Source organism: Microtus pennsylvanicus, chromosome 1, assembly GCF_037038515.1.
Source record: "Microtus pennsylvanicus isolate mMicPen1 chromosome 1, mMicPen1.hap1, whole genome shotgun sequence".
Taxonomy (NCBI): Eukaryota; Metazoa; Chordata; class Mammalia; order Rodentia; family Cricetidae; genus Microtus; species Microtus pennsylvanicus.
The window spans coordinates 152,421,397-152,436,624 of record NC_134579.1 but is presented as its reverse complement, the minus strand read 5'-3'; the positions used below and the strand labels follow the sequence as shown (position 1 = coordinate 152,436,624).

The window sequence follows — 15,228 nt, the reverse complement described above, 5'->3', positions numbered from 1 at the left end:
AATTACATTTTATTCTAAAAGCAGAACTATGTTTTATAAAATGAAGAATGCTAACTCATTAATGTAAAATAAACGTTTAATATTTTTGTAACGCTTTGAGACTTAAACTTGTACATTAAAACACTAAGTTTCAAAATGTTTAATAAAGAAGAAATGGAAATTTAATAATTATTTAATTACTTCAACTTCATACTTCTTTTTGTAGTAGCAATAGCAGTTATTATAGAATGCAAAATTAAATATTTGGCTTATTTTAAGTACCAGAAGCAAAGTACATGCAAAAGAGAGCTTATGGAACAGTGTAAAAATATATGAGAAGTCAGGTGTAGTGGTATGGGTCTTTAATTCCAGCATGAAGAAGACAGAGGCAGGTTGATCTCTTTCAGGGTCAGGGCAGCAGGGCTATATAGTAAGACCCTATCTCCAAAAGTGTATAAGGAGGAATGTCAGTGGTTAAAGTTAATAAGTGAGAACAAAGAAGATGAAAAGAAGAACAAGGATGATAATAATAATATAACAAAGGTTATTATGGAAGGAGGAAGAGGATAAGGGTAAGAGGACTATAGGGACAATGAGAAGAAGAAAAATGAAGAGAAAAGGAAGAGATACCAAAGGGAACAAGGAGGAGGAGAAAAAATTATCAACAACAGGAAAAGTTACAGTCAGATCATTAAAAATTATGAGGCAAAATTAATGACATTTGAGAACAAATAAAAATATCTTGTGTGGTATTTGTACATGGAGCTAAGATTGCCAGTGTCCTCTTCTGATGCTTCCCCAAGTGGTTTCCTCAGTCTCCAAAGAGTGCTCTTGTATACTGAAGTGGTGCATCCCACATCTGGTCCATCCTGTCCCAACATCTGTTCACTTCAGTTGGGTTCTGTAGATTTTCCTTCTCCCCATCTTTAACTCTTCATGACTGCACCAGGCCTCAGCCAACATCATCAACAGAGCCAGTAAGACCAGCCCAGCCACACCTATCCTGATGGAATTCCCCAGGATGTAATTCTGAAAAACAGGACCTTTGGAAGAAACAGAAAACTTCACATGTAGGCCAGCAGTTGAACATCCATACAGGAGCTGCAAAATGAAAGTACTTTCTCATCAACCTTGGTGGAATGCTTTCTGTCTATGTGTCTTTCATTATCCCTGAATTACCACGAGCCCCTTGGACCCTGCCATTTGACTTCTGCCACCACTGCAGTCTTTCACGGAGCCTCTCTGCTACAGTAGTGTCCTTTAGTGTGTCTTTACCAGGGGAGTGTTGGGAACTCACGTCCTCCATGAACACAAACCTCACCTGATACTGAAGAGCCCTGGATTGTGAGGTTATGATATTGTCATATGGGGGAATGGAAAGACTGCAAATGGGTCTGATCTGAGATGATATTTTCACTGGCATTTCACTCTGCTTTATTTTTTCTCTCACTGCTTAGCTATAACCTCCACCCTTCTCTTTTGTCTTCTTTGGACACAGGGAAGATTATAATGCATAGTTTTAAACAATTTCCCTCCTGAATATTCAGGACTTTTCTCGCTGTCCCTTCACAAAATAATATCAAAGCAGAGAGCTTATTGGAACTCTAGTGTTAAGACATCAATAAGAGTCAGATTGGGGTAAACTATGGAGAATGCTCAAGAGAAAAATTTTAGAGTGGAGACCAGATGATGAGAGAAAGGAGTCACAGACCCAGGAACTAGCCAACTGGGAGGAGTTCTGAAGTACTGTTTGTCCTCTGATCATGTCATGTGACCTTCCACAGATCCCCTAGCAACTTGGCATTCCTGGTGCTTACCTAGTTTGGGGTCAAAAGGACATGAAGAGCTAGGGTCATCAGGAGGTGAGAGGCAGAGAGGGAGGGAAGGTGAGCACTGGAATGTTCTACAGCAGTTTGCAGCCCATCTCTTTCTCCTGGGCTTTCTCCGATAACTGTGTATTTAATGCATTTATAAAGTTACATCTCTGAAAGGACACCCACTGACACTTCCTGACATTGTATGCTTGTGGTCTCCATTACAAGTTTAATCCTACAGTTTTCATTCTCCAGAATGGTAATTTATTGTGAAAATTTTGGCATCATGATAGATTGGGCAATAAGATTGTACACAAGAAAAGACCAAAATACACTACATTTTCCCCAAATATAGAATCACTAGCATTGCAATTTTTACTACTTTATCTCATCTCCTTTATGCATTGGTAGATAAACAACATACTGAGGATTTTCTGTAGCATATTTGCATGTCTATGAATTTCTCTTATGTGAGATACCACTTGGAACTAGTTAAGAGACTATCTACCTATTTACTGTCACCACCATTACCCAACATTATATTTAAGCATAATAGATATTTATGTATTTGAAATTCTTTACTGTGTTTTAAAGTTATTAATTTTGAATGTTTTGTGTCACTCTTGCACAAGTGACCACACAGGTCAGGCATATGCTCAGCAAATGAACTATGCTAAAAGTAAAGCTTACTAGCTGTTACTATTTATGCAATATTTCATAGTAAGTGTGTGTGTCATTTCTTTTCATGGACTGTGCTGATCTCTGTGTTGCTCCAATGTCATACTTTGTGTGGCCAAAATGCTATCTGTTGTATATTTATTGCTATCATCTGTCACGGTTCCTTTTTCTGCTTTTCACATTTTCTAACCTTCTTTTAGAACGATCCATCATCAAATCTTTGTTTTTGTTTCTTTCGCTCTGAGATCCTGTTTTTCAGATTTTCTTTATTACTGTCAGCCATTCCCTCTAATCATGTTTTACTTTCTCTCTCACTTTTTATTCTATGTTTATGTTCTCTCCCCTGCTCTCTCTCTCACCTGTGATCTTGATGTCCAGGGAGTCACTGGGGTCTGACCATTCATAGGGCTGGTGACTGACAGAACCATAGCATCTGTAGGTCCCAGTGTGTACAGTCGTCACAGGTGCTATAGAGATGTTGGCCTGGACACCACCATCATAAGGCTCCCCAACAAGGTACAGAGGGTCCTCTCTTAGCCCCTTTCTGTGCAGAACCAGAATGAAGGTCTCGAACACAATCTCTGATGAGCATTTCAATGTCACTGTCCCTCCTGGTTTCACCAGGGGAGCTGGCAGGGCCAACAGTGAGGGCTTTCTGTAGATCCCTAAGAACAAAGAGGTTGTGAATTTGGGAGTCAAACTACCTCAGCAAACTCTTAGGCCTTAAATAAGTGAGGTTCTTTCTCCTTGTGTTTTTCCTCCTTCTTGGGGTCTCTCATCATTTTCTGTGTCTACATTCTCCTCCACACACATTCCTGCTCTCTATGTGTTTTCCTAGTTCTTTGTTTCTATTAGTACCTGACAGTTTTCACCCGACGTGTCCTAGGACTGTGTCTATTGCACTCATCTCCCATTTACCTCTTTCTCACTTCATATCATGAAGGAAGAGAGGCAACCTGGAAGACTGCACCTCAGACTTGCTTTGCAAGCTTGTTTCACGCTCTTTTTGAAAAAATATAATCCATTTCAGGCTGCAAGGATTAGTATAAACAAATGAGAATAGGTTCCTTAAGGTTCTCCCTATCTAGTTCTAAAAAGGGTCCTTGCCATGTCTGGACCCCGTGAGAGCAGTGGACAGTCTTAATCTGGTGGTAATCTCAGTGTACTGATCTTCCTGATATCAGGACATCCCTACTCTTTCCTCTTTGGCTTTGGTAATGTGTCCTTGACTTGTGTATCTGTGTTAGACTCCAATTGTTGCTGTTACAAATGATCACAAGTGTGCGGCTTAAATTGAATACATGTGTACTCTAGATGTCCAAAGTTTGAAATAGACACTGCTGGCTTAATTTAGGTGCCTTTAGTGCTATCTTTCTTTATGAGAGTCTAGAGGAGAATTCATTTTTCCCCTCCAAGTTTCTAGAGACCTTTGATTAGACCTATTCTCCATCTTCATAGCTGACTGTACAGTCTCTTCTACAGTTCAATGCACAGACCTTCAAACACCAGCGCCAACTCCCCTTCCTCTGATTTAGGCTGTTTGGGTTATAAAGTATTGTCTTCCCTTTTGGGGATAAATTCTAAGACCCAGACTTCTGTATTTTACCTGAATTTTCTTTTCATATATACCAGTCCATTTTTTATTAATATAAAACGTATCTGATGTTGAATACCTCATTTGTGAAAAATGTTTAACTAGGGTGAAAGTTTTAAAGATTGAGGGTCAAAGGTGAGGCAGCTCTTCTGTTTATTCTCTGATGAAGCATGATTTGCCACAGAGAGTAAAGGATCAGAGAGGGAAGCAGCAAGTTATAAAGGGAAAAAGCACTTTATGTCTTGAACAGGGTTGGGTTTATAGAGATGGCTAAAAAGTAACATCTGCTCTTCCATAGGATCTGAGTTCATTTCCCAGAACCCACATGGCAACTCATAACTGACTGTAATTCCAGTTCTAAAAGATCTAATGTCCTTTTCTAGCCTCTAAGGGCACCAGAAACAAATATTTGTGCATGTACATAAAATAGAAAGGGATATTGCAAGACCCCATGAGAGCCTTACTGATAACTTCTGAGGGCATCTGGTACTAGCTACACCCCTTTAACATGCCTATATACCAACACATCCTCACTATGGGATGAGCTCTCAGCACACAGAATGTCATAACACAAGCCACAGCAAACCTTTGAGCTATAGGCTGTAGACATTCAGTTTCCGGGTATTAGAGGGATAGTGGCGAATGATGACTATTGTTCTGTATCCCTCAGTACTTAGTCCCCTGTATTTAATTATCCGTAACCTGAATCTCTTGGAGATGTCCTCACTCTTCTGATGGAACTCCCATTGACAGTTCCTGTAGAAATATTTGGATTAGAAATATTGGATAAGGAACCACTCCTCTGCACAAGGAGCCCTCTTACCTGTGACCACAATCACCAGGCTATCACTTAGTGCTGATGATCCATAAGGAGATTTAGAGTAGAATCCCTGGCATCTGTAGATCCCTGAATGTGCTGTGGTCATGGGGCCTATCAGAAAGCTCTGCTGGGACTTCAAGTTCTGCATCTCGAGGATGTGGCCCTTGAGTTCCTTGAACAGACGGAACATTTCGAACCCAAGCTCAGACTGACAGTGCAGCACCACATGCTCTCCAACGTGAACGATGGGGCTTGGCCAGGCAGACAGAAAGGGCTTCTTAGAGTCCACTGTGGGGAAAAGGAGACCCAGATTTAGAGGAAAAACAGAGAGGTCCCTCCCCCTATGTGTTCAGCATTCCTTCTCCTTTCCATGTTCCCAAGGTTTGTCCTGGCCAATAGTGCCCAGCACTATGCATTGGGACCACCCACCACACAAGCTAGCCTTCCTATAACAAAAATGTGATCTGAGAATTTTGAGCAAGTACTTAATAAAGGAATCAATACTTTTGACAAAAATGTCATCTATATGTAAAAATAAGATGCAGAACAAGGCCCCAAGTTGAGAACCCAATACTATTATTCTGCTAAATGGACACAGTATTAAAATGACTACCACTGCTCTGATTACAAGGGAAGACTAGTTCAGAAACCCTCTCCACTATTTCTAGGAATCTTAGCTAAAGTCATCCTTGTGGACACCTGTGGAGTCCCTAGCATCAGGTTTCTCCCAAACCCCATTATGACTCCCTCTATTGAGATATCTCTTTCATTGCTCTCCCACTCCAGCCCTCCACCAACTCAAATATTCCATTCCCTCATGTTCTCATCCCCCATCTCCTCCCCTTTACCACCCCTCACACCCGGTGTACTCAGAAGATAGTATCTATTTCCCCTTCCCAGGGCAACCCAGGTAGGTGTCCCTCTTAGGGTCCTCGTTACCTAGTTTCTCTGGAGGTGTGGGTGGTGGGAGGCCTTACCCTTTCCGAAGAGTGGATGGGAGTAATTTGGAGGAAGGTTTGGAGAGTTAGAGGAGGGGAGGGAGGGGAAACTGTGGTTGTATACAAAATTAATAAAAAATATAAAAACTACTACTACTGACTTATTGCTATACACGATAGATCACAGCATCTCTCAACTCTCTTCAAGAAGACTCTCTTTATAGTAGATGGTAATCAACATAAGGAACACCTCCCTCCAAAATAAAGCTGGTCAATAAGTCAAGAACTAAATATTGATGAGTTCTCATCCCCAAATCAGACATTTATATCTCACTCCAAGACTTGGGGATCTTTGTGAAATAAGGGATGAAAAGATTGGAAGTGCCATATATGGTAGACAACTTTAAGAAAATATAGTTTTAAAAACTCAATATGGCAGGTGCACATATGAACCCAAAGGGGTTGTGACAGCTTGCATAAAACCTGGGCAGACTTCAGTCAGACAGAATCCCGGTACAAACAGCAGAAGGCAGACATGAAATGCCAGCACTAGCTGGGGAGGTTTTAGCATTTGATGGTTGCTGGAGAGGGAGAGTCGGTTTCCTTTTAATGATATGATACCTGATAGTCTGGCCAACACCAAGAGAAACACACATTGGAATTGATGGCAAAAGGTAAAAAGAACTAATCACAAAGTTGGGTGGGAAAGGACCGGAGGGTTTAGAGTTTGGTAAGGGATAGTATTGAGAGGATTGAATACTTTCAAAATATGAAATTTTCAAAGAAGTAATAAATATTTTAGACAGGATCTCTCTAGATAGCCCTGAATGTCCTGAAACTCACTATGTAAACCAAGATAACCTCAAACTCAGAGAGTTTTGCTTGTCTTTGGCCCTCAAGTCCTGGAAATAAAGACATGTGCCACCACACCTGACTTGTAAAGCTTGTTTTTAAAAGTCAGAACAGATATCAAATTTTATGTGAATAAAATGATGTTGCTAAATATGAGAAAATATTAAAAACAGTCTACATTGTACATTCCTGGGGCACAATCCCTGGTTCTTCCACCTCTCCTGGCACAAGAGCAGCTGTACTTTGTGTGCAGTGCCATTATACAGTTTCTGGGATGCCTGTCATCCCTTCTGGTCCTACAGGAACTGCTCTTTCCAGCTCTGCTTCCCTACTTACTATGCAGTGAAGCCTACTATAAGATACCTTGCATTCTTCCATTCCCCTCTATTTTTCTGTACAGCTTAACTTAGTGAGTGGCAAAATTGTTGGATGTGTGGGAGCTATCACAGGCAAGTTCTCCAGGCACCCCACTTTCCAATTCAATAGAAATTCACCCACAGGGATTCCCACATTCAACTAATGAGCTGTGTGCCTCCTGCTCTCCTGTAATGGGAACATTCTACTTGGTTTGGCAAAGAAACTTACCAACTTGTGACCAGATCCCTTGAACCCAGACAAACCCTGCAAAAAAAAAAAAAAAAGACTCATGATAGTTGATCCATGTCCTCACAATGCTTGATTTCAATTCCTCCTGCTTCTGCCAGGTCTGTAAGCCTCTGAAGCCATACCCTATTGTGTAAAGATTAACCAACCCTCCAATGCCCATCTACCTGAGTGTCTCCGAGACTGTATTTCTACCTTGGTGTTCCATACCTTTCATTCCCAGAAGGACTCACCAGAACATACCACAGTGAGCAGTGTGAGCATCATGGTGCTGCTTGAGCTGAGAGGAGGCACTGCCCCAGCAAAAGCACACAGGATTCTGTGAATTGAACAGCTTATCTAGTTTATCAGTTGACCACAGCATCAGGTTTCTGGTGCCAATGAGCTTCTGTTGCCTCATAAGTGACAGAGAAAGAAAGATGGTTTGTGTTACAGCTCTTACATTGAAGAGTTTATGTCAGTAACTAGAACACATTTTAGACCGAATGCTTTTTCTGAATGATTCAATAGAATAATTGTTTGAAATTTTATCTATTTTGTTATCACCTAATATTCAATTGTTCTTCATAGACAGACCTTTAAATATCAGATAGATTTTTATCATCATCACCATCATTTTTATTATTACATTGCAACAATAACAATAATTTTCCATGCTGATATCTCTAGTATTGGTTCAAATTAAAAGCATCTCATTCTCAAGGTGATCATGCAAGTATTTATGATCATAGAATTTCACCTTTAAAGAAAATAACCAAAAATGCTATCTTGACATTTATAGCATGATTTGGAGTTTGTTTTATGACTGACTAAAAAATATCTTCCATGGGTGGCAGTGCATGCCTTTAATCTTAGTACTCTGGGGGCTGAGACAGGTGAATCTCTATGAGTCTGAGGCCAGCTTGGTCTACAGAATGAATTCCAGGAAAGCCAAGACTTTGTAGTGAGATCTTAGCTCAAAAAAAATTTGCAAGTTTACTGTTTTTTCTGCTTTATTTGAGAATTGCATATACTCATGTAGTGCATTCGGACCAAATCCAGTATCCATTTCCTCCCTCTAATTCTTCCTATGTTCCCCCAACTGGAAGGGGCTATGTACATTGTAGAGAAAAATAATCAGTAGGTAAGTTTATTGTTCTTTTTCATCTTCCTCTTCCCACATCAGTCACTATTCTCCCCTTCTCTTTATTTTTCTCTTTAAATTAGACTCAAATATTCAAGTATCAATTAATATAATGCTATGGAAAATAAACATTTTAACAGTTAGTTACAGATGCCCCTAGTCACACTTGCTTCACTTTGCCCCCTTTTGTTGCTCATTCTATTGACTTTTCCTTCCCCTGTCTTTCTCTATTACCCTATTGCCTGTCTTTTCTCCTTATAGAGGTTTTCAAGGTCACTCTTTTTTTTAAAAAAAACCTGTTATTTATTTGCATACTCATTCATCTGTGTGTATGAGTGTGTTGCCTGCATATCTACATGTGAACCACATATGTTCAGTGCAGAGGGTGGTCAGAAGATGGTGTTGGATCTTCTGGAACTAGAGTTACAGATGATTGTGGTTTACAAAATGGGTTCTAGGAACTGAGCCCAGGGCCTCTTCAAGAGCAGCAAGTGCTCTTAACTGTGGAGACATTTCTAGTCCCCTAATCTTAACTTTGTCATTTCCCCCATTCCACTCATACCCACAGTAACTGTGGTGGTTTAAGTGAGAATGGCCCCATAGACTCTGTTTGAATGCTTGGTCCCCAGTTGGTGGAACTCTTTGGGAAGAATTATAAGGTGTGGCCTTGTTGGAGTAGGTGTGTCACTGAGATGAGCTTTGAGTTTTTGAAAGACTGTTGTTGTTTCCAGTGTTCTGACAGCCTCATGGTTATGGATCATGATGTAAGCTCTCAGCTGTTCTTTTGTTCTGCCATCATAAACTATAATCCTGAGAAACCATAAGTCAAATTAAATTTTTACTTTTATAAATTTTCTGATCATTATTACATATAGCCTATTATGAGCCACAAGGAATGAGACAGTGCTTATGGGTTTCAAAATTTTTAATAATTCATCACATAAACAGGTCACTGATTGATGAGGGCTGCAGAACAAGGACTCGGATGCTTTGATTGTCCTGATAGTCCTGAAGAGGAACAGTAGTAGGGTTTATAAGGATAAAATTCACTAACATTTGTTGTTAAGTTACAGTTACAATTTTTTACCTATCAGGATTTAGAGATTGGGGGCTTCCTTGAATGTTCAATCATTGTTAACTGATACACAGTGCAAGCCTTTCAGCCCAACCAATTATATTCATTTGTTCCTTATGTGGTTAGGAACAGCCATAATGTTCCAAAAAATTAAAGACGGATAATGACTATTTAGGAATTTAGGATTTAGGAATGAGGTTGATCAGCCATAAAAAAGTTCTTCTCTACTGCTTGGGAACCTGAACTCTATTTCCCCTGCAGGTAAAACTGAATCTGAAGTCAAAAAGGCAGTACTTAGGCCAAGGAGCTTTTCCCTGCTCCCTTCACATTGTGTTTATCACATAACAGAAAAGTGACTAAGGCAGAAAAGCATGTCTTATGTTTCCAAAATATTATCAGAGTGTATTATTTAAAATTATTGACATTAAAGAAGCACTTGTTTGTAAACTATTACTGTATTTCCATAAAATGCCTACTCTTTCTTCTTTTCTTCTATCTTAAGAAAGATATTCTTCCTGTAGAAGAGGGGGAGGAAGGCTGTTAAGAGCCAGAGGGGTCAAGAACACAGAAATCTCACAGAATCAACTAAGATGGGCTCATAGGGGTTCACAGAGACTGAGCCAACAATCAAGAAGTCTGCATGGGTCTGACCTAGGCCTTCTGGATATATGCTATGTTTGTGTAGCTGTTCTTCTTGTGAGAATCCTAACAGTAGGAGTGGAGGAGGGAGGGACGTCTCTGACTCTTTTACCTGTTTGGGAACCCTTTTACTTCTACTGGGATAACTCATCCAGACATAATATGAGGCAATGTGCCCAGTATTATTGTAACTTGATATGCCATGTGTAGTTAACATCACTGAAGGGCCTGCCCTTTTCTGAAGGGAAGCAGAAAAGGAGTGGATAAAGGGAAATGGGAGGTGGGAAAAGGGCTGGGAGGGGAGGAGGTAGGGAAAACTGTGGTTAAAATGTAATATATGAAAGAAGAATAAATTAATATAAGAAAAGAAATAGATTCTTTTCACATGCAATATATACTGATTACAGTTTCTCCTGCCTATATTCCCCCAAGTTCCCCCTAAACTCCCCTCCCACCTGGACTTATACCAATTCTGTATCTAAGTAGAAAACAAACAGGTATGGTCACATGGCCACCAGAACCATTCCCATTTGAGTGAACATTCCTTCCTCCCAGAGCAAGGATGTCATCTGGACAAAAGCTGCTGTTGAGGACCATGTCTGGGTCCATGGTCCAGCTGAAATGGGTCTGTGTTGATGTCTGTGACCTGTGTCACCTCAGGAGGCCTTAGGAACCATGCAAGATGAAATCAGAGGGCCATGCTGAGCCAGTCTCAACCTTTGTTGCCCTGGGAACTCTGGCCTTGCCTCTCTCTGGGAATCGCAACAAGAGAACTGACTACTATATGTGGGAGAGATGACCCCACCCCTCATCACAGGTGAAGATGAACCTACCCTGAGGGCATCTATGTAGGGAAGCTGACTATGCCCCTGCACCCTAGATGGGTAGCCCCAATGTCTTGGACTGACCAGCTTGGCTACCACCCAGGCCCACAGCCAGGCCTTGGGTTGACCCAACCTAGAACCTGCTGGAGTTCATGAACAGATGGATACTGTGGAATAATACCTGTAAGATCTCCAAGACTCAGGATTGTCCCAGAATATCCCAGAAGAGCTCTGGTGAGGATCCAGTGAGAATGGTGTACCAGAAACCAGAGGCCTTGAACCAAATCAGTGACTCCTCTGCAATGAACATTTGCTACTAAAGCTGATGGGACAAAGGGGTATACAATATGGATAATGAAGAGCTATTGGAGAAGCAGGAAAGAAGAAGAAACAAAGAGATTTTTCTGTTGTGATGGTTTTGTTTTGGGGTGGATTATTTTTGCTTTTTTTTTGTTTACATGCTTGCTTGCTTGCTTACTTTCTTTTGTTTTCTTTTGTGGGACACAGCAGGGATGAAGGCAGAATATAGGGGACTGGGAGATGATCAGAATTGGGTAAATAATGTGAAACTGTCAGAGAGTCAATAAAGAAGTTAAATAAAAAATATTTTTAAAACTAAACAAACAGGCTTCTAAGAGATTAATGTAATATAAATAATATAAAATATTTTTAAAACTAACATGTTAAATAGAACAAAACAAGCCAAAGGAAAAAAAGCCAAGAAAAAGCACAAGAAAAAGAAATAAAACCAAAGACCCATTTATTCACATGCCCAGGAATCCCATCAAAACAATAAATGAGAAACCATAATATATACCCAAAGACCTGTTTGATCTTGTGCATGCTGTATCATTTGTGAGTTCTATGTGTGTTGATCCTTCTGATTTAGATCACCTAGTTTCTTTGGTGTCTTCCATCCTCTCAACTTTTATACTTTTTTCTGCCACCAGGTCTACAAGGATCCATGATAGAGACATGTGGTTTAGAACTGACTGTTCCAAGATCTCTCTCTCTCTCTCTCTCTCTCTCTCTCTCTCTCTCTCTCTCTCTCCCTCTCTCCTCCTCCCTCCCTCCCCTTCTTTCCCTCCTTCCCTCCCTGCTTTTTTTTTTGCTTTATGTCTAAAAGCCACTTATGAGTGAGTACACATTATATTTGTCTTTCTGGGTCAAGCAGTGATTTAGTTAATACAATTTCTGTGTGATTAATTCAGGGATCTGGGCGGCCAAGAACAAACAAGCAGCCTCTTCCCCCAACAGATTGGCACGCCAATGTGGTCAACTATATCCACATAAAACCTAAGAAAAAGTAAAAAGAAATTCTAGACACACACAAAAAAACCAGAGTCTACCACAACTTCTTCCTCTGTTTGCTGCCTATAGGCCACAGTTTCTTTCAAACAGGTCTTCCTGATTCAGTGGTAGAAAAAAAAAAAAACACTGTTTCTAAAAAGTGGTTTCCTAGTCCATGCTGCTAGCACTAACTCTGGCTCTTTCAGGAAACCAAACTTTTGAGTGGGTTGTGTGGTCAGTGTGCTGCAAGTTACTTGGTAGCAGTATGAGCCAACAGGTTACCAGAGTTGAGGTGGTGAGCGTGGCTCCTACCTGGCAGTCTCAGAAGCAGTGAATAGACCTCCACCATGTTATACTGAGTAGAGCCAAAAGGCAAGGCAGCCTTAGTCATAGTCAGGCCATGGCTTAGCATTTTAAGAGGCACTCTTGGACAGAAAAGGATTTCAGATACATAATAGGACAGATTCAGATATAAAAGACCTCTAAGGGCATGGTGGTGCAAGCCTTTAGTCCCTCCCACTTGGGAGGCAAAGGCAGGTAGATCTCTGTGAGTTCGAGGCCAGCCTGGTCTACAAGAGCTAGTTCCAGGACAGGTTCCAAAGCTACAAAGAAACCCTGTCTTGAAAGAACCAATTAAAAAAAAAAGGTAATGACCCACATCGGAGCACTGTACTGAGCTCCCAAGATCCAGTTGAAGAGTGGAAGGAGTGAGAGTATGAGCAAGGAATTCAAGACTATGAGGGGTCATCCACTGAGACAGTTTGCTTGAGCTATTGCAGCTCACAAACTCCAAATGGACTGGGAGTGAACAAGCATGGAAACAACCAAGCCCCTCTGACGGGTTTGGACAGCTGGGGCAGACTGAGGGGCCACTGATAGTAACACAGGGATATATTTCTACTGCATATACCGGCTTCATGGGATCTTTTTTTTCTTTGGATGTAAACCTTGCTCAACCTAGATGTAGTAGGGAGGGCCTTGGACTTTCCACAGGGTGGGTGCATGGCACTCCCTTAGGGATTGAGGGGTGGGGAGGAGGGTCTGTAGAGGGAGATGGAGGGCACTGGGAGGAGGGGAGGGAGTGGGAATTTGAGTTGGTATTTTTTAAGTAATAATAAAAATTATTGGAAAAAAACGACCTCTAGACAAGACACAGTGTGTTTAAAAACTGTATGTAGGATTGGGAGAGAGAGGAAAAAGATTAAAAAGATAGTAAGTGTAATATAAAAGAGTACAGTCATAGACTAAAGGAGAAAAATAATAAAATAAAATTAAACTTGTAGAAAAAGTAATACAGTAAGAAAAATAAGCCATGTAAAGATGGAGTATACAAAATAAGTCTAAATTATGTATATTACTGTGTTTTCTTTGAAATTTTTGACTGTGAAAGAGCTCAGTGCAGAGAGACATTTCATTGTATGAGCTGCTAAGCTAAACCAACATATATATTCTAAAGGTATTATGACTTCAGAATTTAGGTCTAAAAATTTGTTGCTTTGAAAAAGAGGTTCTTCTTTTGTTTCCACAGAGGATGAGAACCTGGGAAATCCTTCCAGACTAATGTGGCTTGATGGACCAAGACTGCCTGAAAGGTCACCGTGAACACCCCCAAAATTGCTTCACTCAATAAAAAGCAGGAAGCCGTTTAGAGAGAACTGTGCCCAAATTCCCTAAAATTGTTTACAAGTGTTTGTTACCTTTAAAGTTGGATATGCTATAAAGATGAATACTTTGCTTTGATATGGATCTTGGTTTAGCAATACAAATTTAAGGTCAATTTTGTTACATGTTTATTTCTACTCTTAGGGTATTGTGCTTGTGTAGCTCATTTAAAAATGTAATGTATAGATCCTGTTCCAGGGGACCCATCAGAGTGGTTGGTGAATGTGCTCTTGACCCGCGGCAGGAGCCTGGAAGCAGAGCAGGACATTCCCTGACCCCCTTCACTCCCCAGTCATTTGGCAGGGGCTGCTCCCCTCTACTGGGGCCTCTTTCTCCCTAGCCCATCCCAGTTTGCACCCAGAAACCTCCTCCATTCTTCTTCCCTTCCGTGGGGCCATGGGATACACCAGCTCAGCCTGTTTGGGGGCTGGGACTGGGTGCTGAGGATACGGGGTGGGCGGGAATTGCTTTGCTTCAATAGCCTGCCTGCAGCAAGGTAGGCCCTTTGTCAGGGAGATCCCTGGCCAGCAAGGGAACCTGATCCTGTTCCATAAGATTCATAGGATAGCATTTGAAGGAAGAGATGGGCAAGCGCCAAGGCAAGAATTCACCCAATAATCTGAAAAACAACATGAACAACAGAAGGTCTTGAACACCCAAATACAGAAGAAGGGGAAAAAATTAACATTATGAAAGTGATAGAGTCCCTTAAACAGCATGTGAAAAACGCCCTTATAGAAATGATTGAGAAGTATAACAAAAAGTTTGAAGAAATGAATAAATATGTAAATGATACCCTGGGAAACAAAGAAAAAATGATCAAACAGGTAATGGAAACAGTTCAAGAATTGAAAACTGAAATGAAGGCAAGGAAGAAAACACAAACTGAGAGCCTACTGGATAAGGAAAATCGAGGCCAATGAACAGAGACTACAGAAACAAGCATAACTAATAGAATACAAGAGATAGAAGAAAGAATCTTAGACTCTGAAGACACCATTGAGAATATAAACGCACGGATCATAGAAAACAGCAAATCCAACAAATTCTCATCACAAAACATTCAGGAAATATGGGACACAATGAAAAGACCAAACCTAAAAATAATAGGGATAGAAGAAGGAGAAGAATTACAGCTCAAAGGCCCAGAAAATTTATTTAACAAAATTATGGAAGAAAACTTTCCCAACATAAAGAAAGATATTCCTATGAATATTCAAGAAGCATACAGAACAACAAATAGAGTGGATCAAAAAAAATCCCCTCACCATATAATAATCAAAACACAAAACATACAGAATAAAGAAAGAATATTAAGAGCTGCAAAGGAAAAAGGT

General features: G+C 40.5%; 1 protein-coding gene across 1 annotated transcript in view; it reads right to left on the bottom strand.

Moving 5' to 3' along the window:
- The window catches only part of LOC142837572 (leukocyte immunoglobulin-like receptor subfamily A member 5), a 28,248-nt gene extending 15,628 nt beyond the window's left edge, over positions 1-12,620 (bottom strand). Inside the window, 3 exon segments of the mRNA XM_075952728.1 lie at positions 2,831-3,136; positions 4,889-5,173; positions 12,542-12,620. Of these exon segments, the coding sequence (XP_075808843.1) occupies positions 2,831-3,136; positions 4,889-5,173; positions 12,542-12,620 (670 nt within the window).
- Positions 12,621-15,228: the final 2,608 nt, after the last annotated feature.